Raw genomic sequence first — 23,856 nt, forward strand, 5'->3', positions numbered from 1 at the left:
TCAAGTTTTTCTTATTTTTATATATATGAAAGATTCTATACTCTTTTGGCCACTTTAGCGGTCCTGTAGACCCTATCTAGACCTTCCAGAGTTTTGTTATTTCTTTGTTGCAGATTGTCGACCGGAATTACAAACAGTATCTCACAGAAACACTGAATTTTACAAAGTAAGATAAAGCTTCCCATTTTATTTCTTTGGTCTGATTTCATTGTAAGAGTTCAGTGAGTCATTGCCTGCCAGAAGTCATCTACAGTGACTCCTAGATCAGTCCACAGCTGTAACGAGTTCACTATTCCAGAAATACAAGTTTGAAGAGCTTCCTACCCAACCCTGCCTTAGAAAATTACCCAAAATTGATCATGTAAAGCCCACTTTCTGCTTCTCCGTATTCATTTTTATGGCAAAGTTTCCCCACTAGCCTGGATTTTCACTATGCAGAAGTGTTCAGGGTTATCTGCAAACATAATACCTAAATTGTATATATTTATAATACATATATATGTACTCTTTCTATATACACATATATTGTACTATATATGTGTTTATATATGTACTATATATATATACTATATATATATATACGCACACATGTATGTACTATATATACACACACACAAACACATGGTTTTTATTTTTTTTATTATTAACATAAATATAAAATAAGATCTCCGGAGAAAATTTTGTTAATGTGTTTCCATCATGAAAACACACAATAAACTTGTTTATCGTTCTATCTATAACAAAATATTTAAACTAATTGCATCCCAATTTGAGTATAATTCTTGTGGAATTTGCCAAAGTATTTTTTTCCTTCAAATTGGAAAACAAACATAGGATTCTTCTTGGGAGATATTTATCTTCTTAATCAAAGAACTTCATTATATTCATCAAACACCACAGTGCTGGTCACTTGCATCTGTCTAATGAATTATATTTGGTGTACATTGACTCTATTCTTTTTAATAGAGGTCATGGTTTGTTATCTATGGAACTGAGAATCATTAGTCATAACTTGGAGTTAATTTGAAGAGATGGTTTTTAAAAGCTTATCATAGGCCTGACTTTTGCAGTACAGGGTTCAGGGTTCCTTGCTTCATGATAAACATTTGCATAAAAGAATGAAGTGTTTAGAACCTTATCGTGTTGTTCAACTTTAGGGATATTAAAAGAGGAAGAAGCCTGAGATGAACATGGGCAAGGCAACTGATAGCTTCATCCACTGAAGAGAGAGTTTCCAATTGCATGCTTGTTTCTCTCCCTACATGTGCTAACATTTGTTTAGAAATTTTATATTATTTTGAGACCAAAAAAAAATCAACCCTGAGGTATAAATTTTGATAGTGCAAGGACCCATTTATCATGCTTGACATAAAATCTTTTAAATTAAATTTTTATTGTGCAATGATTACACTTTCACCTGCCTTTGTAAGAAGACTTTAGAGAGATGCCATGTATCCTTTTTATCCAGTCTCCTCCAATGGCATCTTGTAACACTAGAGTCACCACCAGTATATTCACTCTGATGCTTTAAGAATACAAAATACTTCCATCACCACAAGGATCTCTCCTGTTGTCATTTTGTAGCCTCACATACTTCCACTTGTATTCCTCCTCAACCCCTAGCAACCACTAATTTCTTGGCATCATGAACCAGAGAATTTATTCATCACTAAGTCTGTTCTGCCAGGATCTGCCACTCTTCAGCTATAACTCCTAGTTACTCCTGGTGACTTCTAGGCTTCTACCCTCCTTGGGCATCAAGTTTACTGCCAGTTGCTTTCAGAGTCACCGGCAGTCACCACCACTGGAGATGTAATTGAGTCCTCATGTGCCAAACTTATTTGGTTTTCACCTTAAAATTATTTTTTAAAAGACTATTATTCCCACATTTTCCCTCTACACTTGGTTTACTAATTTGCATGTGTAGTTTATAGGGCCAAACTGGTGATGTTACTGTTATACTCCTCTCTTTATTTCCCGAATTTCCTATTCATGTTCCAGTTAAACTCAGCTGGGAACACCTTGTCTCATTCAGAACTTAATGACAGTCTTTAGGTATAGTCTTTTTTGTTTTCTTTATATGCTTATTATTAACATGTAGTATCCAGTGTCTAATCCAATGACAGTCAGAAATTGGCCCATCAGTGGCAAGAAATTTAGAAAATGGACACTATAGTAAGGACAAAATTCAAAAATGACAGCTAAACTGGATATCCTCAAGCATATTCTGCTAATTTGTATTACGTTTAAAGTAAAAGAATTACTTTTGGGTAATTGAACATCTATATCACAATTGCAATGGTGGTTACACTGGTAACCCGTATACAACAAAAATAATGTACATAAAAACTAGTTAAATCAGAATAAAATCTGTAGTGTAGTTAATTTTATTGTGTCATTGTCAATTTTCTGGCTTTCATGATTGTCCCATATTGTGTAGAGTGTTATTACTGGAGGAAACGGGGGAAGGTTACATAGGAACTCAACAGTATTAGTCCATTCTCACATTGTTATAAAGAAATACTGAGACTGGGTAAATTATAAAGAAAAGAGGCTTAATTGGCTCACAGTTCCACAGGCAGGTGAAACTGTAATCATTGCACAATAAAAATTTAATTTAAAAGATTATATGTCAAGCATGATGAATGGGTCCTTGCACTATCAAAATTTATACCTCAGAGTTGATTTTTTTTGGTCTCAAAATGATATAAAATTTCTAAACTAAATTTAGCACATGTAGGGAGAGAAACAAGCATGCAATTGGAAACTCCCTCTTTGGTGGATAAAGAGGAAGCATGGTGCTAGCATCTGCTTGGTTTCTGGAGAGGCCTGGGGAAACTGTCAATCATGGAGGAAGGTGAAGGGGAAGCAGGCGCTTCTGATGATTGGACTAATAGGAAGAGAGTGAGGGGGAGGTGCCTCATACTTTTAAACAACCACATCACATGAGAACTCACTATCGCGACCAAGGAGGATCTTGCTAAACCATTAGAAAGCACCCATATGTGGCCAGGCACCGTGGCTCAAGCCTGTAATTCCAGCACTTTGGGAAGCCGAGGCAAATGGATCACTTGAGGTCAGGAGTTCAAGGCCAGCCTGACTTACATGGTGAAACCCCATCTCTACTGAAAATACCAAAAAATTAGCCGGGTGTGGTGGCACGCCCCTGTAATCCCAGCTATTCCAGAGGCTGAGGCAGGAGAATTGCTTGAACCCGGGAAGCAGATGTTGCAGTAAGCCGGAATCACACCACTGCACTCCAGCCTGGGAAACAGAGTCAGACTCTGTAACAAAAGAAAAGAAAGGAAAGGATAGGAGAGGGGAGGGGAGGGGAGGGGGGCAGGGAGAAGAAAGTGGGGAGGGGAAGGGAGGGGGATAGGAGAGGGGAGGGGAGGAGGGGGAGGGGAGAAGGGGGAGGGGAGGGGAGGAGGGAGAGGGGAGAAGGGGGAGGGGAGGGGACAAGGGGGAGGGGAGAGGACGAGAGGGAGGGGAGGGGACGAGGGGAATGGGAGGGGGAGGGGATGAGGGGGAGGGGAGGGGGAGGGCAAAGAAACCTTCCACATCATCCAATCACCTCCCACTAGGTTCCACCTCCAATGCTGGGAATTACAATTCCACATGAGATTTGGGCAGGGATACATATCCATACCGTATCATCAACTATTTTTGCAACTACTATGTGAGTCTAAAATTATTTCGGATTAAAAAATAAAGGCAAAACCCATCAAACTTACAGATTATTATGTGATTTAAAGTCCCTATCTCTCTCATTCTGTATGTTTGTGTATACATTACATGTGTGTATCTCAGATAGCTAAATGCATGTGCTTGTTTGACGTACAGGTGAGTTGCTATTGTTGTTGGTTTTTTTTTAATGTTTATATTTTTTAAATTTTTTGAGACACAGTCTCACTGTATCACCCAACCTGAAGTGCAGTGACATGATCTGGACTCACTGCAACCTCCACCTCCTGGGCTCAAGCAATTCTCATGCCTCAGCCTCCTGAGTAGCTGGGATCACAGGTGTGCGCTACCATGCCTGGCTAATTTTTGCCTTTTTAGTAGAGACAGGGTTTCACCATGTTGACCAGGATGGTCTGGAATGCCTGACCTCAAGTGATCCACCTGCCTCAGGCTCCCAAAGTGCTGGGAGCCACAGTACCCAGCCTGACATCGTTTTTATGGATTTCAAAATATAAATGTATTTACATTGTTTGAAAGTTCATAGTGTATATAAAATTGAAGCTAGGATCCTGAGATATATATGAAAGCATTATAATGCATAGGTGTTTGTGTGAAACATAGATTGTATCCGAGGAGAAAGAAATGACAGTAGAATACTAATATCAAAAATATATAAATAAGATGATAGGATCCCAAAGTATAATTTTGTTTGCTTTTTAGACTAACAAAGTATTACCACATCTAAATAAATGAAAAACATGAATGGCATATGCTTTTTCCATCGATTTAATTTTTGTTAAGAAGTATAAAATGTTTTAGAATTTTACTTATATAATTCAAAAATGTTTCCTTCATATTTATGATAATATTTAAATATGGAAATGAATACATCGTCTCAAATAACACTGAGTTTATTCTTGGAATGTCTTTTTTTTTTCTGTTAGAGATTTTCTTTCATTTTCTTTTTATTTTCCCCCAGGATGCTATCGTGCCTACCTTTCTCCTGGTTAGTTTCACAGGATATTTTCCAAAGAGAACTTGATTACCACTGTTTTATTCTCAAAATAAGCTAATGGCTATTAAGACTTGTTCCTTGATTTGAAGTGGCTTTTTGGTACACTTATTCAAAAAGGCAGATTCAAAATAAGCTCTCTACTTTTTTTATTCCTCAGAATCTCTGTTTGTATGTAATTGGCTAACAAAACCCATTGCTTATTAGCTTTGTCTCAGTGCTAAAAAAAAAAAAAAGTCCTTAAAATTATTGCAAACCTGCATCTATTACACCCGATTACTCCAGAAGGAAAAACAAAACAAAACAGAAAAAAAAAAAACTTGCTCTGGATAACATTTTATGACAATAGCTTTGCATCAGGGGACTTACTTATCTTCAATGTGTGCTCTATTCCTCATGTCACTCTTTCTTCCCCTTAATTGAGGAAAATGTGTTCAGAAGTTAAAGTTGTGGCCATGTATTTAAAGTTTTATATTATTCATCTTAGAAAACAAATACAATTTTCATATGTACAAGGGAATATAGCATCACTCAAGTAATACCCATCACATTGCACAAGAAGTGGATAATCTTTCATTACAAAAGAAAGCATTAAAGATGGAAACTGTATAGATCTTCTGTAAATCAGAAGCTATATAACCAGCTACTTAACTCAAATTCTAAAAACAACCTAATGTTTGTATGTGGATGACACCAATATAACAAACATATTTCTTCAGTTAAGTCAATTATGTTAATTTGTTGAAAAGAATCTGTTAAGTGAATCATTTAGTATCCCTTAAACAAAACATAGGGTGATAATTGTGCAAATTATTATTTCAACCTACTGAGTTGGCAACTTATGAACAAAAGGCAACCTGCATCTGTATTTTAGGTTAAGTAATTAGGTTCTCACAGACTGAGATTTTCATTTAAAAAGATTTCCCTTTTGGATAGTTTATAAAGTGAATTGGAGGAGAGACTGGAAGCAGGGAGAGCATTCTAAGAGCTCTCAGGGAAGAAGGAGGGTTTGGCCAAATACAGTGGCCACACGCGTGAAAAGCCGTTACTGGAGAGGCAGGACCTCCAGCATCTGGGACATTGTGAATGTGAGTGAGGAAGAACAAGAGCCATGGACACGACAGAGATTCTGGCCGGAGAACTAGGAGGATGGCAGCATCAGCAAATGGTGTGGGTGAAAAATAGAAAATAAACACAGTTTTGATGATAAAAAGGCATTTTTTAACATCTTGTAGCCATTCAAATAAAGATGTTTAATAGAAAGTTGGAAATTCAGGCCTAGATCTCAAAATCCAACTTAGGGCTGGAGATGTGGATATGGGAATCAGTCTCCAATATTTAGATTGGAATGAGACCTCGTAGAAGGAGGTTGAGTTGAAAGAGTCAGCCATTCTTGTCCAAGAATACAAATGGGATCACAGTCTCACGGAGAAGAAGGCATCGCAAGAATACCAACTGCACCAAAAAGGTTCCTTAGGGTTAAAACTAATAAAGAAGGCTTAGATTTCACTTTATTAATGCAGGAGACTAATTGTAGCACAATAGAAGAGAGATGGAAATGAGCTTCTATCCTTGAAAGTTTGGATATGAAATTGTCTCTTCAAGAAGTTTGGGAGGTCAATACAAAATAATGCAATATTGTAATTGAAGAAGTGAGCTGGAAAGGTGAGTTAGTTGAAAGACATTTGGTGGAGTTTGTTTTCTTTATTTTTTCTCTGAAATCAAGACTTTAGGCTTGTTTCATTAAAAGAGTTGAGGCCGAGAGAGATGTTAAGGAATACAGGGGCACCATAGAGGTATAGCTAATGGAACAAGAGAGAATAGAATTAGATGAGAAGATGGGATTAAACAGCCCGAGTAGGATTTGTCCCTTGTTAGACTGTGGAAGAAGGCCGGTTGGGTAGTAGACTGTGGTTAGACCACGCTTTATTAATCAGTTTGTCAGTAAATACACATTTGAGGTATTTCTAGATTGGACTGATTATGCATAAAGCTACCAGGCTCTCAGGAGGTCAGAAAATAAATCTAGGTAGTGAAGGAAACAGATAATAACAAAATAACAGGAATAAGCAAAATATGCCTGTTGAACTTACATTTGAAGACAAAAAAGCAGATGATGTCACTTGTGAGAAAGTAGCGAGAACAGCATGACCTTTAATAATCTATAGAAGAAGAAGAAAAATCCAATGAAGATAAAGGAGAAGCAATCACAGATCAAATAGACATATGCAAAATAAGATATTTTTTTTTTTTTTTTTTTTTTTTTGAGACGGAGTCTCACTCTGTCGCCCAGGCTGGAGTGCAGTGGTGCGATCTCGGCTCACTGCAAGCTCCACCTCTCCGGTTCACGCCATTCTCGGGCCTCAGCCTCCTGAGTAGCTGGGACTACAGGCGCCCGCCACCACACCCGGCTAATTTTTTGTATTTTTAGTAGAGACGGGGTTTCAGCGTGTTAGCCAGGATGGTCTCGATCTCCTGAGCTCGTGATCTGCCTGCCTCGGCCTCCCAAAGTGGTGGGATTACAGGTGTGAGCCACTGTGCCCGGCCTAAGATATGTTCTTGAATGAGAAAGATTCCAGGAGAAGATGACTAAGGGAGATATTCAAGAAGAATTTTAAAAAAGATTATTGCATTATCATCAATTATCTCATTATCATCAGTGATTTTTCTGATTTGATTTGAAAGAAGAAACAGCAATGAACAAATTGCTAAAGCTTAAAGAGAGCATGGGAAGAGGAGGGAAAAACAGAGCAAACACCATTTATTTGAGAAGTTTTGCAGTGAAAGGGAATAGAAAACCAGACATAGTACAAATGGAGAAACATAATGTAAAAGGGTTTTTTTTTCTTCCCAGGAAAGATGAAATCCAAATATATTGGAAAAAAATGGCTTCTGTAGACCCAAGAATTGTCACTTATTTTGGCTCTTCTATATTTTGAAGAAACATTACCTGGTATTAATCATCCAATAGATAATAAAAATGGAAGCATATGAAATTGAGGAAGAGTAAAATTACTAATGCTCAAACCAGACATTATATTTAGTGTTAGAATTATTAATATTTCATGCCATAAATTTATCCAACTAAAGAATTTCACATTTTGAAAAAGATAAAATTGAAAGATGGCAATTTACCTTGCTATCACAAATACTTCTCACATTAACTAAAACTTGATAATTTTGTTGATTGTATGCTTATAAAAAGCACTTGGTTCCACATTTAGAAAAATATTTTATCCCAAGTACTTTCCAAAGAGTATATTATCATATTTGCTGCCATTAATACTTAACAAATACCTGCGAAAAGCAATGGTTTTGGAGGATAACCTGAGGGCAATGTAATCTATCTGTTCTTCTAGATACTGTAAACAATTTCTAGAGTAAGCTTGTCAGTAGGGAGCTGAATATCTGCATCAAAAGTGTTGGTTACTGCTATAAATTTGTGTTTACTGAGTTGAGGTTTGGCATTTTTCCATGGGGCTACACTGAGGAAAACTGTAATGTATTTCCTATGAAATTTGTTGCTGTTTTTATATGGATTTTCTTGAACACTTCATTCTTTATGTAGCATAGTTTCTTTTATGTGAGGATTTGGGAAGTTTCTTTCTGGGCTCAGTACCTTGAGTATTATGCTTCTTCAAGCAACTGGTTAGATTTTATTTAAGATGAACCTTGAAACTAATTCTGTCTGCATTTATGTGATATGCCAGAAATTTTAAAGCCAAATTTTTAGACACCCTCCTATGCAACAATTGTTTTTGGTTTTTCATATTTTTATCAAGCTAGTACATAGATAAGTATTTTTAATCAATTTGTAGAGAAATAAGTTCATTTAACAGCAAAGTTCTTTTTCCCCAGTATCTTCTTATTTCCTGTTCCACTCTCCCTTTACACTTTTATATCAATTTGTTCACTTATAAATGTAGAATTTACCTATTGGTTAATGACTTCTTGGGTCAATTACTAGTTAGCTGACTTACTTTTCCACACACCTGACCTATTTTTAGAAGTTATATTAAGGCCAGGCATGATGGTTCATGTCTGTAATCCTAGCACTTTAAGATGCCAAGGTGGGAGGACTGCTTGAGCCCAGGAGTTTGAGGCTGCAGTGAGCTGTGATTACACCACTGCACTTCAGCCTGGGCTACAGAGCAAGACCCTGCCTCAAAAAAAAAATAAATAAATATTTTTAATTCTCTATTGGTTAATTTTATTACATTTAATAATATACTTACAAGTAGGTCTACTCTTCTGTCAAATTTTGGTAATATAATTTGACTCTTCACTTGGAAGATGAGTATATTATTTACCACATTCTTTCTTCTACATTTTCTTCTTAGACAATGAAATAGTACACAGAAAAACAGAAATGTGCTACTAATAATAACAATATGGGGGAATCTTAACAAAATTGTTCTGAGTGAAAGAAGCCAGTGATGTTTGATAACTTTATTGTGAAGTTCAAGAAAAGTCACAATTGGCTGGGTACAGACGCCCATGCATGTAATCCCAGCACTTTGGGAGGCCAAGGTGGGCAGATCACTTGAGGTCAGGAGTTCCAGAACAGCCTGGGCAACGTGGTGAAGCCCCATCTCTACTAAAAATACAAAAATTAGCCGGGCATGGTGGCCTGTGCCTGTAGTCCCAGCTACTCAGGAGGCTGAGGTGGAAGAATCACTTGAACCTGGGAGATGGAGGTTGCTGTGAGCTGAGACCATGCCACTGCATTCCAGCCTGGACAACAGAACAAGACTCTGTCAAAACAAAAGGCAAAATTAACTATGGTTATAGAAATCAGAAAAGTGTATGCATAGGATGAGGAGTGGCATTAATTGAAAAGAATATTTACTGAGGGGATTGATGAGATTAATTTCTGGGATAATAACACGTTCTATATCTTGATAGGGAGTGAGGGTCACATGGGTGATCACATTTCTCAAAACGAATCAAACTATTCACTGGTTTTCAGTTTACTGTGTTAAAAATGATTATCATTGTTTTTAACAGAATGACGTATTGCTCCCTGAACAGTCTGCAGTTTCACTGAGAGATCAGATAATAAACATTATAATTTTACTATTCATTATAATAAGTATTATGATATAGGTAAGCACAGAATTTCAAGATAAGCATCATGTAGCCCCACTATGCATTTATCAAATCTGTTTCACTTTCCTTCTGTGGCACATATTCCAGTCTCTTGGACACTAAGGTTAAGATCAATATGATCCATGACCAATGGTATGTATGCAGAACTGATATTTTCTCTATCAAGTCTGGCCGTAAGCCCTAAGTTCATTCCTATATGTTTGTCTTCTGTTTCTGTGGTGGGCTTGAGAATCAGATGTTGATGACGAAAACCAAATGAAGTGAGCCTGGATCCCTGAGTGACTATGTGGAACAGTGCTCCTCTGCCCTCTTCTTTCTATACTGAAATGTGACATGGGCAAAAAACAATCATGTATTATAGCAAACCATTGGAAAGAAGGACACAAGAAAGGAGGGAAGGAAGGAAATGAAGAAAAGAAGTATGGAAGGAAGGAAGGAGAAAGAGAAAAGAAGGAGAGAGAAAAAGGAAGCAAGTTGGAGAGAAGGAAGAAGAGGGAGTCAGAGAGTAAGAAAGGAATCCATGGTTCTTCTGCCAGGGTCTTAGACTGGAGATAAATAAACTATGGAAGGCAATAAAGCCATTAAAAAGACAGTCCACTGGTTGAGTAGGCTGAGAACAAATGATCACAAAGAATGAAACCTATTGAATACCATCATCATGTGATGCCCTTAAAGAATAAAGAGAAGGAATCAAGAATCAGATTTTTAAGATTTTACTTTATTAATTTTCAAAGTCAAATTATTGCTTGCAAAATAATGCTGTTCTTAATTAATGCCTCTAGTATGATGATTCTAAAATGCTTTCACAACATTGACAACATTAAGAAGACGAGATGTATTTATTTGGGTCAAGAGCCGTAGGGTCTAGAGAGAATATTGCTGCATATACGTTTTATATATATATATATGGAATATGTTGGCATGTCTTACAATGTTTGACATGGTTTTTCAATCAAAAAGAGTGTATTTTTAGCATAGTTCAAGTGAATTACCCAAGTGAACAAGCTAAATTTGATTGGGGTGGGGGGTTAATTTTTACATCTCTCCTAGCAATTCTCTCAAGATTTTTCCATGATTGTTTTCTTTTTATCCCATGATCTCTGACACCTAGCCACATTACATAATTATAACGACATCCCCCTACAACTAGGAAAACCTTATACATTAGCCTGGTGTCTTTTTGAGTCAGTCTAGCATGCTCTATTTTTTTTCCTGTAAGATATTATCAAATATATGGTTTTTAACTACCGATGGTAATAGAACTGGTTTTTGTACATCCAGAAATAACAAGAGCCTATGAAATGTAGATGGATGGGAATTTGGAAATGCACATTTATATTCATTTACTTAAGCACATTTATTGACCACTGAACACTGTCATCATCAGACACACAGGGACCAAAGAGGTATGGTCTGAAACCTCACAGCTGACTTACGTACTTCTGAATCAGTCAGGGAGTTAATAAAAAACATAATGAAGTAATCACAATTGAGTGAAGAGGAAAAACAAAACAAAACACAGGATGCTCTTGATACAGGCAAACTCCCAAATTGGGGCTTAGCCAGGAGAGTTATTGGCTTCACACAGGAAAGAACTCAAGAGTGAGCCAACAGAATAAAGTGCAAGCAAAGCAAGTTTATTAGAGTAACAGAGTAGGGAAAAACAGCTGCTCCATAGACAGAGCAGGACATAGGCAGAGTAGCACTTGTAGATTGCTGGCTAGCTATATTTATAGCTACTCCTAATTATATGCTAAATAAGGGCCAGGTAATTCATGAATTTTCTAGAAAAGGAGTGGGGACTTCCCGGAACCAAGGATTCCTCTCTTTTTATACCATGTAAGGTAATTTCCCGGCATTGCCATGGCATTTGTAAACTGTCATGGTGCTGGTAGGAGTGCCTTTTAGCAAGCTAATGAATTACAATTTGTGGATAACGAACAATGAGGACAACTAGAGGTTGCTTCCTTTGCCATCTTGGTTTTAGCTGCTTTATTTTCTGCATTTGAAACAGGAGTTTTCCCTTTTCCTCCTCACAGGGCAAGTGATAGGGGTGTGGCTCACTTCTTCAGTGCTCCCCTGCTCAAACCCATAGAGAGAGCGTGCAGACGGGCATGTCATGGAGCTCCAACCCCATGGCGGTGTCTAGGGTTTAGTGTTTACAGCTCCTGAAGCCCTAGTGGGTGTGTGTTACCTTGTGCTCTCTTAGTTTTGCCATCTGCAGGTGGCTTCTGTTAATCAGTTCAATTAGACCCCCTGCCTTACTGCAAGGACAGAGGGCTTTCTGTATCCTGGGTTCTTGCCTTGGTGTACCAGAAAAGTCGGATCACACGTGGGCTTCGAGAATGGGTGTAAGGTTTTATTGAGTGAAGGCAGGTCTCAGTGTGGTGGATGGGGAGGTCAGAAGGGGGATGGAGTCGGGAGGCCGTCCTCCCCTGGAGCTGGGCCACCCAGCTGCCAGACTCTCCTCCAGCTGCCCTTGGCCGAATCCGGTGTGCTTTTCCACTCCTCTGCTCCTCTCAATGTCCAGACACTTGTGTCTGTGTCCACTAGGGTCTCAGGGTTTTTGTAGGCACAGGATGAAGGGTGTGGCGGGCCAGAGTGGTCTTAGAAAATGCAACATTTGAGGCAAAAACAGAAATGCCTGTCTGCACTTAGTTTCGTGGGCACAGGCCTGAGGGTGGAGCCCTCGCCAGGGACCCTGCCCTTCTCTGTCCAGCACTTCTCTGCCCTCCTCCCATATCGCATTCTGTTTTGACCAGATCCTGCTTTGATCAGTAGAGTCCTGACTGGTGCTCAGAAAAAAGTCCTGCTGATCTCCTACTATAAGGCATCCTATGGAAGGAGGGGATTGAGGGGTGGCAAGGCAAGGTCCCTCCTGTCAGGAAGTACTGTCTGAACTGAGTCCTACAGGATGTGGGAGACCAGCCAGATAAAACTAATGAGCAGAGACTCCAGGGGAAGAGGCCAGATTGGAAGGGTAACAAGTGCAGTATTTTATGAAGGTCCTTCTTCCTGCCTCAGCAGGGAATATAACTAGTCCTGGAAACTCACATCAAGGCTGCAAAATGGAAAATCTATTTCTACATTTTGATATAAGTTGTTAGCATGGGGAAAATAAAATCTAAAATCTAGCAAGAAATAAAATTTCAATTAAAGGGAAGAGATTATAATGATCACAGGTTTAGTACATTAACATAAAGAATAGTCAATATGTGTTTCAATGCCACGGAGTCATTTTATGTTTTAAGCAAGTAAAATCTCTCACTTTAGGAAACATTCAAGTCATTCTCACGTAAGTTCCCACCTATGAGACCTGTTGTCAGTATGTGAAAAGCTCTTCTTAGATTTACTTAAACAATAACTAGTTGTTTTAGGCACTTTTTTTAGTCTTAAGTAAAACCTTTACATGAAGATACAGAGTCTCATTCATTCGCTATAGGAGCTTGTGATCTTTTATGTTAGGTCTCCTAAAAAGTGAGGTTTTAGTTAGGAATAAATATACTGATTCTTGTCATAAAATAATTCTTGTTACACTTCAAACCCCATAATAGTAAATTTGAGAAAAAAAAATGTTAGTTCATGCATCATACATAGCATACTTCTAATACTTTATATGGTCTCCTCCAGTTTCATAAATTATATGCTCCAAGTGATTACAAAATACTTTTCCAAAGTTTACTGGTTCTTGAATGTCAACTGGCTGGAAAGTCTTTGACCTGTGCATCCTATCTAACTAGCAAGAAAGATTTAATTTCAAAGACTCTTAGTCCATGGGCTGGCAAACTGTGGCCCATGGGACAAATCTTGTCCACGCCTGTTCTTTTAAAGTTTGTGAGCTATGAATAATTTTTACATTTCACAAGTGTATTTTAAAAAAAAGGAAGAATAATAATATGGGACAGAGGGGCACGTGACCTGCAAAGCCTAAAATATTTACTATCTGGTACTTTGCAGAAATGCTTTGCTTCACTGCCTCTTAGACCATCTGAAATATTGTTTTAGCTAGAAAAAATAGTGCACCTAGTGGAAAATTTTTCAGTTATTAAAACTTCAGTGATGTTTATTCTAAAATTAACATTGTGGATGACTTATAATATGTTAAAAAAGTTCTAAATTTTGGTGTATATTTGTACAATTTATAAGACAAGAACTCTAAAAGTAGAACCATAGGTTTAACATTTTATTATATTGATTTTAACTTTCCTTAACACCAAGTTTTGTGAGATACATATATGCTATCTTAATTATAATAATAAACCCTATTCTAAGCATATATACAAATCACTGCCTCTAAGAGAGATTTAATAGCAAGAACATGAAATTCACAAGTTGTCGTAAATGGATTTTTTATTCTTTCAATGATAAATTTGGCTGGCATTTTTTATGTATCTGCAAAGCACTTGTTGTATACGATTTGCCTAAATGAAGGTTTAATTATAAAGAGTATTGTTCTATGCAAGAAAGATTCAACTTTGCTTTAAGTTTTTAATTTTTGATGCAGGTTTCCAAATCTTAAAGATTGTATAAAAACTCAGCTGTATATCTTTTTTTCCTTTTCACATCTATATGAAAAACTGTAAATGATTTTTTAAAAGAGCCAAGTGATATGAAAAAATGCTCCTTTTCAAGACCTATGATAGTTTATTCTTTGCTTTAGTATTTACTAAATAAGATGCCCCCTGACTGACAAATTCTTCTGGAAACAGTATCATTCAAACTTTTAAATTACTTGTATTAAAACTGCAGAGGAGTTTGGGTGTTGATAATCACAAAAGAAGCTTGATTTAGGTAAATGTGTGAGAAAACATAATATTGATTTTGTAAAAATTTATAGAAATAAAAAATAAGGAGAGAAGGAAAATATGAACACATGATGTACTACCTAATAAAATAGACCAGAAATCAAATGTGCATCTAAAAAGCATTATGATAAAAATTATCCATCAGACTTTAAATTTGATATTCAAATATATAATATTAAATATCAAAAATAAAATATATTGTACATAAATGGGAAGATATTTATTTCTAGTTGACAATTTGATTCTCAAATGAAGAGAGTGGAAGAACTTGTTACTTTGTCCCAAGTTTGTCTTTACTAGGTATTCGGCATCCAGTTTATTTTTTCCTTTTTTTTTTTTTGAGATGGAGTTTCGCTCTTGTTTTCCAGGCTAGAGTGCAGTGGCGCGATCTTGGCTCGCTGCAACCTCTACCTCCCAGGTTCAAGTGATTCTCCTGCCTCAGCCTCCTGAATAGCTGGGATTACAAGTGCATGCCACCATGCCTGGCTAATTTTTTGTATTTTTAGCAGAGACAGGGTTTCACCATGTTGGCCAACTTCTCTGAGTCTGTTTCCTGATTTGAAAAAATAGCATCCCTGACAATTTTAGAGTTTTCTTTGAGGCACAAACAATACAGACTATACTAGAACCGTTTAAATAATAGATATATAAATGCTAGACATTGTTTTTATTAAATCAATGGCTACACCTCCTTTCATGTTTCCTACCTTATCAAATACTGATATTTATGGAGACATTTCACATATATTTACACCTTTGTATTCAAGATAATCGATGGTTCACACCTATGGTATACTTTTGAAATGTTTAAAGCTTCAGTTAGGAAACTGTCTTAAATCTCAATATGCTTGGATGAAAAAAGTGGAAAAATCACAATCTATTGGCAAACACCTATAGTCCTGGCTACTCAGAAGGCTAAGGTGGGAGGATCGTTTGATCACAGGAATTCAAGGGTTACAGTTAGCTATGACTGTGCCACTGTACTCTAGCCTGGGTGATAGAGTGAGACCCTGTCTCTAAAAATAAAATATAATAATAAAAATAATAATAGAAGCACAAACTATTGCTTTTGAGAATCCTGAAGAAAATATATAGCATGCATTTTTCCATAAGTAAAGCCAAGGCAAACCTTAGGTAAAACACTATTATTCTAAACCTCAAATGTCCATAACATCTTTTAATTTTGCTGGTGAAATCTCAAATGCAGTATATCTAAATCTTCACTAATTTTCTTTCCCTTCAAATATTGTTGTATTAGTCAATGGTATTTCAGTTGCTCAGAAACAAATAAGGAAACAGATCAAATAATCCAAAACACCTTAGCAAGCTCTGGATTTAGATTCTCAAATGATGTCATCACAGATGTGCTTACTTTGTCTTTCTCTGACTTCCACTCCTTTGTAATATCAAAATGGCCAACAGAAGCTCAGTGGGAAGAGCACCTCCATTCCTGCAGTTTTGTTTGTTTTTTTTTCACTCACCGTGCATTGGGGATCCCGAGGTGTGGTAGGTGTCCTGCTGTTCTTCCACACCACTGTTCCAAACCTCTCCTCCCTAAACAACCTCTGAAGCACTTGTGACCATGTTATTTCATCTATCATTTTGTATTTTACATTATGCAATTGTCTTCTACTATCTTCCTAGGAATTTCTCTTCACTCAGAGGGGGATTTTAGTGCTCTCAGTGTTAAAAATTATAAGATGTATAACTTTCTTGCTTAAAACTCTCCAGTAGATTTCCTTCCAGCACACATAAATGAAATCTGGAGTGTGATCATAATGTACAGGCCCTCCTCGTTCTGTCCTTGACCTCTCCATCTTCTCCCCTGTTCATTCCTTCTCCACGCTCTTCCAACAATACTGACTTTCTTGCTGCCCCCACAAACAGGCACAGTATGCTCATGCCATTTGCCTTTCTGCCCTTTGCATAAACTATATATGTAATTGTATAATTATAGGATTTACATATAAAAACATATATAACAATATATACATATTACATATAATTTAGTGTAAGTATTATATGTGTATGTATACATACATATGTATGTGTGTATGTGTATATATATAGATACATATTCAGGTTCAGGAGTACATGTGAAGGTTTGTTACACAGGTAAACTCTCATGTGACAGGGGTTTGTTGTACAGATTATTTCATCACCCAGGTATTAAGCCCAGTACTGAATAGTTGTCCTTTCTGCTCCTCTCCCTCCTTCCACCCTTCACTCTCCAGGAGACCCCAGTGTCTGTTGTTTCCTTCTTTGTGTTTATTAGTTCTCATCATTTAGCTCCCACTTATAAGTGAGAACATGTGGTATTTGGTTTTCTTTCCTGCATTCGTTTGCTAAGGATAATAGACTCCAGCTCCATCTCATTCTTTTTTATTGCTGCATGATTTTCCATGGTGTATATGTAACACATTTTCTTCATCCAATCTGGGTTGATTCTATGTCTTTGCTATTGCGAATAGTGCTACAGTGAACATTTGCATGCATGTGTCTTTGTGGTGGAATGATTTATATTCCTCTGAGTATATTCCCAGTAATGGGATTGCTGGGTCAAATGGTAGTTTTTCTTTTAGCTCTTTGAGGAATCGTCATACTGCTTTCCAGAATGGTTGAACTAATTTCCATGCTCACCAACAGTGTGTAAGTATTTCCTTTTCTCCAAAACCTAAATGTAAAACCCAAAATTATAAAAACTCTGGAAGACAACCTAGGCAATACCATCCTGGACATAGGAATGGGCAAAGATTTCATGCCAAAGACATGAAAAGCGATCATAACAAAGCAAATATTGACAAATGGGATCTAATTAAACTTAAGAGCTTCTGCACAGCAAAAGAAGCTGTCAACAGAGTATAACAGACAATCTATAGAATGAGAAAAATATTTGCAAACTTTGCACCTGACAAAGGTCTAATATCCAGCATCGATAAGGAACTTAAACAAATTTACAAGAGTGAAACAACCCCGCTAAAAAGTGGGCAAAGGATGTGAACAGACACTTTTCAAAAGTGGCCAACAAGCCTATGAAAAAAAGCTCACTATATAGTTTAATAATATAAACGCTATGAAAACTGCAACTATGTCTACATTGTTGATTTGAACAATATCTGCTACATAGAAGACTCTCAAATATCTCCTGAGTGAATTAATGGTGAATGAATAATTACGTAAGTAAATGTATGAATGAAGCATTTTAGCAGATGGGCTAAAACTGAGTCTCATTGATTTAGGTGCCCACTCCTGGTGGCAGGGAGTAGTGTCTGCCTCTCTAGCATCATATGGATTAAGAGTGAATTTTGTTTGTTTGTTTATTTTATTTTTTTTTTTGAGACAGAGTCTGACTCTGTCACCCAGGCTGGAGTACAGTGGTGCAATTTCAACTCACTGAAACCTCTGCCTCCTGGGTTCAAGTGATTCTCCTGCCTCAGCCTTCCAAATAGCTGGGATCACAGGTGTGTATGACCACACTTGGCTGATTTTTGTATTTTTAGTAGAGATAGGGTATCAGCATGTTGGCCAGGCTGGTCTTGAACTCCTGACCTCAAGTGATCAGCCCACCTTGGTCTCCCAAAGTGCTGGGATTACAGGTGTGAGCCACTGCGCCTGGGGAAGAGCAGAATATTAAGAGTGAACTTTTTAAAGAAAATCCAGATGCTATTACTCAAAGAGAAGAGGTTGCTGAGCAGTCGAGCAATAAATGTTCTTCATATCATTCCCTTTCTTCCCTTTTCTGTCACCAATGCCTGCACACTAATATATTGGAATAGGTTGATTATATCTTCTACTCCCTTCTTTCAAGATGTTAATAATTCTTCTTTTGAAATATCAAATCTGTCTTTTATTTATTTATTGCCCACACCACCACATTGGTGTTGACCTTCAATTACTTGTTGCTAATCTTCTTGCTCCCAGTATGATTTCCCATTACCCTGGATCTCATCAATATGGCTTTCATTGTTATTTCTTAACAACAACAACAACACATGCTATATTATTTTGTCTCTAATGAGACAGAACCTGTTAAAATATTTATGATTTTTTTCAACATAAATACTTTCTCCCAGTCAGACTTGTGCCTTTATTCCTATTCCTTGTTGTCTATTCCTGAACACCCTTGGTTCATGTTTCTACAATCTTAGTTCAAAAATTCATTTTACAAATAAGCTCATCAAATCTTTTTGTAAGAGACATCCAGGGGAAAGGAAAAGTATTTTTTTTTTAAGTCCTAGAGAGGTTACCCATACAGAGCAAAATTTCAGCATAACTATCCCTGGACTCTTGGTCTTATACCCTAGGTCTGAAATCCTCCTTTATGCCAACCTATTCTTCAATATATCCTATGCCCTTTCTCTCTTGTCTTTCAAACACCACTCTGTCCTTCTATGCAGCTGAGATCTAACTCTGTAGAATTTTCCTGATTACATAGCCTTCAGGGAACTCCAAATATAGGTAAAATTACTACTTATATAATGCACTTCCATAGTTCCTTTTAATGCTGCCTTTCACAATATCTTTTCAGATTTTATTTTAGGCCTCATAAGATTGCAAATGTCTTAGAGACAGTGTTTCAGGAGAGTTTTTTTGTTGTTTTTCTAAATATTGATATAAAACCTAGCAACATGCTAAGCATATAGTTAATTTTCAAGTTAAAATTGTTTGGTGGCTTTTGTTGAGTATTACTTAAGATCATAAATTTTGGATTAACCTATATCCAATTGTAGATTTAATTCAAGTGATTTTGGTCAAGGATTCTAATTGTTCTTGCATTTGAAGTCAGAGAACCCAATAGAGATCTTAAAATACAGCCATGGTTTAATGGAATACTTGGTTAGATTTTTGAATTCTTTGTAAAACTAACAGCTGGCTAGAAAAGTACCTACAAAGAAAAGGTCTTTTTAGAAATGTTTTTTTCTGATGAAATTGTGTCAGCAAGATGCAATGAGGATGCTCTATTAAGTGTTAAAATTCAAGACCTACTGCTCAAATAGTTTTGTTTTATGGATTACAGAAGGGTATGGCTATTTTTAAAAGGCAGTGGTAGTATGCAGCTCATTTGAGAAAACCAAGAAGAGCACAGCAGGAATCGTCACCACAGAACATCCCAGTTTTTAAAACATGTAATTGTCCATGTTATCGACTAAATATTATCCATTATGTGGATTGCTGGTACCATGTAAAGGTTATATAAAATTGTTTAAATGCGGAGGAAATCTTTCAGTATACTTCTCATAATTACTAGGCCTTACATTACACATTTTGTATTTCGGAGCGCAGGAATTTGACCGGGGAATGCGGGCTGGATAACAGATCTGCTACAAACTTGCATTTGTGATGCTTGGATGAACTTAAGCCAGTGCTTTCAATTCCGAAGCTACTCTGTATTTTTTTTTTTTAATTAAAACATCTCTCGCTCTTTACTTTATATTGGTAGTCTAACTTTAAAACATCATTATTAAAGATAATTTTTTTAAAAGACAAAACTCCTGGTTTTAGGTAGAAGCAAATTCAGTCCTTAGGCAAAGAAGACAACATACTAACAATGTAATATAATGAATGCCTGTGTTGCATCTTTTCATGATTTAAAAAATAATTTTTCAAATTTCTATTTGTATGATTTTAAGATAATTTAAATCTAAAAGATAATATCTTCTAAAAGATAAGGATAAAACCTCAAGTTATCTATTATAGGGACATTTAGAATGCATATTTGTATGATTTTAAGATAATTTAAGTAAATCTAAAAGAGAATGTCTTCTAAAAGCTAATGAGAAAGCCTCAACTTATCTATTATAGGGACATTTAGAATGCATATATGAAGCTGAAACTGCTCATGTTTAAAATAGCACAAGCTTTCATTTATTTGAATTATATCCTCTAAAATATAATAGTTTCTTTCTTTAAATCTTCCTTGAATTATAACTTTATACTGACATTTTCTTTTTCATTAGATGGTAATTTTTTGAGAGTTGTGTCTATGGTTTCACACGTCCTTGAATATCCCATATTATCTTGCTCTAACTTATGAAATAGATAGTTTGTAAATCCTTGTTGAATGATTGTTCTGTATGCCTCCCAAAAAATCCATTTGTTCTCCGCTGAGAGGAAAAAATAAAAAATTAAAAAAAAAATAAAAAGACGATGTGATTTTATCTGATTTCAGTATCAGATAAAAATTCATGGATAATTATTCTTTTGACAGAATCTTCTATAATGAGAAAAACTGAATTAACATGTTTCTGATCCATTGAACAAATTCTCTAAATGTGTCTACTCCAATCAAAGGTAGAAAACCCTGACCTCTTTACAACGTGTTCAATTGTTCTTCTTCTCTCACTAACGTTGAAATGTTACCTTTAACTTTCTAATGGTTTTATGGGAGAAAATGTGGAGGAGAATCTTAGAAAGCAAGACGTATGGTTAGATGCTATAAAAATTATTTATTGTATAAATTAAATGCAAAATATTAGAACTCATTTAAATGTGTATGGAACACAACAGTGCATGCCATTTAGTCTTTCATTCTTTTAACATATATTTACACGGATGAAAGGACCCATAGAAAATCTGACCTGTTTTCCATTTAAAACTGGACTTATTTTCACATTAAAAGTAAGGAAGCAGCTTTCTTCAAATTATTTACGGTGTAAGAAATCGCAAGCCCTGCCATTGGATGAGATTTGTGTTTATTCTAGCAGATAGAGAACATGATTGTTTCTAAAGCATTTTACCCAATTTTTAAAATACCATTTCCTTTTCCAGGCGTTTCCTGGAAACATCAACTCTGATGGTGTGGTCCGGCACGAATTACAGCATCCGGTTATCGCCCGCTATGTGCGCGTAGTGCCTCTGGATTGGAATGGAGAAGGTCGCACTGGACTCAGAATTGAAGTTTATGGCTGTTCTTACTGTGAGTATCATATTGTTTAAATAGTAAGCTGTTTTATTTTAAATTATTTAACATTACTTGCTTTCTCTGACAATAAACTACCTTCTCATTTACATATATATGTATCTATGCATAGATATATATATATAAAATAAAAGGGTGTTTCTCTATTTGCATGTTATAAATGTATATTATAAACACATACAGAGACTAACAGACGTGTCACTGTATCTTAATTATTCTTCAGGTTGAAGATTTGGAAAGTTTTTTTTTGTTCAATAGACTAAATAATAAAGCTTATTAATAAAATTGCCTTGTCTTATGAAATATTTAAAAAGGGGAAACCTATATTGTTATCTATGTATTTGGGTCTTTATGATGGGTTTTGAAAACATTTCGAAGAACTTCCTTCCAGTTCACTAAGTATCTCTCTTCAGTTATGCCTCTTCTTATACTAAAGCCAATCACTGGGTTTTAAAGTCAATGACGCTTTCTCTACCAAATTTAATTTATTTTTTCAAATCGATTTGGTCATCTAAAGAGGTTATTTTCCCTTAAATATATTTTAAATCTCTCTTGTTATTTCTTAAATACATTATGCATATATCTAAGGATTCCAACATACGAATTTGGGGGATTATAATTCTTCTGTCTATTGTTTCTGCTAATTTTTGCAAATGGTACTTGTTTTCTCCTACTCCTCTTCCTCTCTCTTTTTCTTCTTATCCTGTTTGCCTGTCTGTCCTTTTTATCCTTATCCTTATGCTTATCCATATTCTTTACTGTGACCTCAATATCTTTAAAATTTTATCAGTGGAAATTTGTTTGGGCCAAGGTTGATGGTGAATTCTTCTTGAGAGGCTAGATCTTTGCTTATTTGCTTCTGTGCAGGCAATACCAACACAGAACTGCTTTCAAGATTATCTCCAGTTGTGGTTGTTGTTTCTTTATGAGACTGCTAGATAGTGTAAATTTAATCTACGAACACGTGATTTGCAAACATTGGCTTCAAAATATGAATTCCCTAGTAAAATATACTTTCCTCATTCCTGGAAATTTTTCTTCCTGCTGTTACAATTCCCTGGGGGAACAAAGATGCTGGGTATGAGCAAGGAGGGGAGTTGGTTTCTCTATGTTTTGCAAAAAGTCTCTTATTAGCCCCTTTCCTACTCATTCCTATAAACCCACAAAAATGAGTTCACACTAAGCAGAAAATTTCAAATGCCCCCGTTGGACAAGCTTTCTAAAACGCCCTAGACACTTAGTATTTTATATAAAAGAATATATGAAGCTTTCACCTCTGTATACATTTAGTAACAGAAATTGGTCAAAATATTAGCTATAATAGTGCCCAAATACAGTCTTATTAATTCATAGGCAATAGTGTTATGTGCAAACTACAATAAAGGGGTCATGCAGGTCATTTAAAAATTCTCAAAAAATGTTTATTTGGTTACCATTTTATTGTAGCAGATAAAATTAGTAGAGAGACAAAATATTTAGCTCTTCGGGAGAATGTAGCTCTTTCAAAGGAAAATTTAGCATTTCTGGAAAGGCCCAAAAAGAGGTCTAACATAAATTAGAATCCTTGGCCCTATGTGTTCTGGACATTCACGAACAGAGTGTCATGTTCACACATAGTCTTGCTCTCAGCATAGCATCATGATGGGAAGGCCAGAAGAAAATGTGATATTTTTGTGACCATCACACATTTTGCTAAGAACCATGTTTAGCTTTTAGTAAATAAATACAGACACACACACATATATATACACACACACGTATATACACACACACATATACATGTATATATATATAAAATCCTTCATGGAGACTATGTGTATGTGCAATTTATTTTATTAGCAATTATTTAATGACCACTTTTCATGCGTGATAAATATATTAAATGGTAGCATTACCACAGTGGATGAGAAAGACATGGTCTTTGAGAGATGAAATGGGACAAATAATTTAATAGAGTTAATCATAATAAAAACAGTGAAAGTTAAAATTTACCCAAAAGCACATAGCCTGAGTGATAAGTCTGAAAGGGAAACCAGGTAGTCTGGTACAGTGCCAAAGCTCACTATCACCCTTCTGTTTTTAATCCCAGCAAAATAAGCACCTACCTGACCATCCACAGTTTAATCAAAACATCATGTCAACATCCCGCAACCACTGAGCAGGCCTTCTCCCAGTTACTGCAACTCCTTAAACGTAAAAATTCACCTGATTTGTATCACCATAGATTAGTTCTTGTTTTTCAAAAAAATTTCACAAAGATGGAGTCATAAAAGATGCATTTTTTTACACTTGACTTCTTTAGTTAAAAATCATATTTCTGAGAATTA

At 36.1% G+C, this 23,856-nt stretch overlaps 1 protein-coding gene across 1 annotated transcript in view; it reads left to right on the forward strand.

The window, feature by feature from the left end:
* Positions 1-23,856, forward strand: part of CNTNAP2 (contactin associated protein 2) — a 2,266,356-nt gene that overhangs the window by 881,934 nt on the left and 1,360,566 nt on the right. Inside the window, 1 exon segment of the mRNA NM_001133793.1 lies at positions 21,379-21,526. Coding sequence (NP_001127265.1) covers positions 21,379-21,526 — 148 coding nt within the window.

The sequence above is a fragment of the Pongo abelii genome, chromosome 6 (assembly GCF_028885655.2).
Source record: "Pongo abelii isolate AG06213 chromosome 6, NHGRI_mPonAbe1-v2.0_pri, whole genome shotgun sequence".
NCBI lineage: Eukaryota > Metazoa > Chordata > Mammalia > Primates > Hominidae > Pongo > Pongo abelii.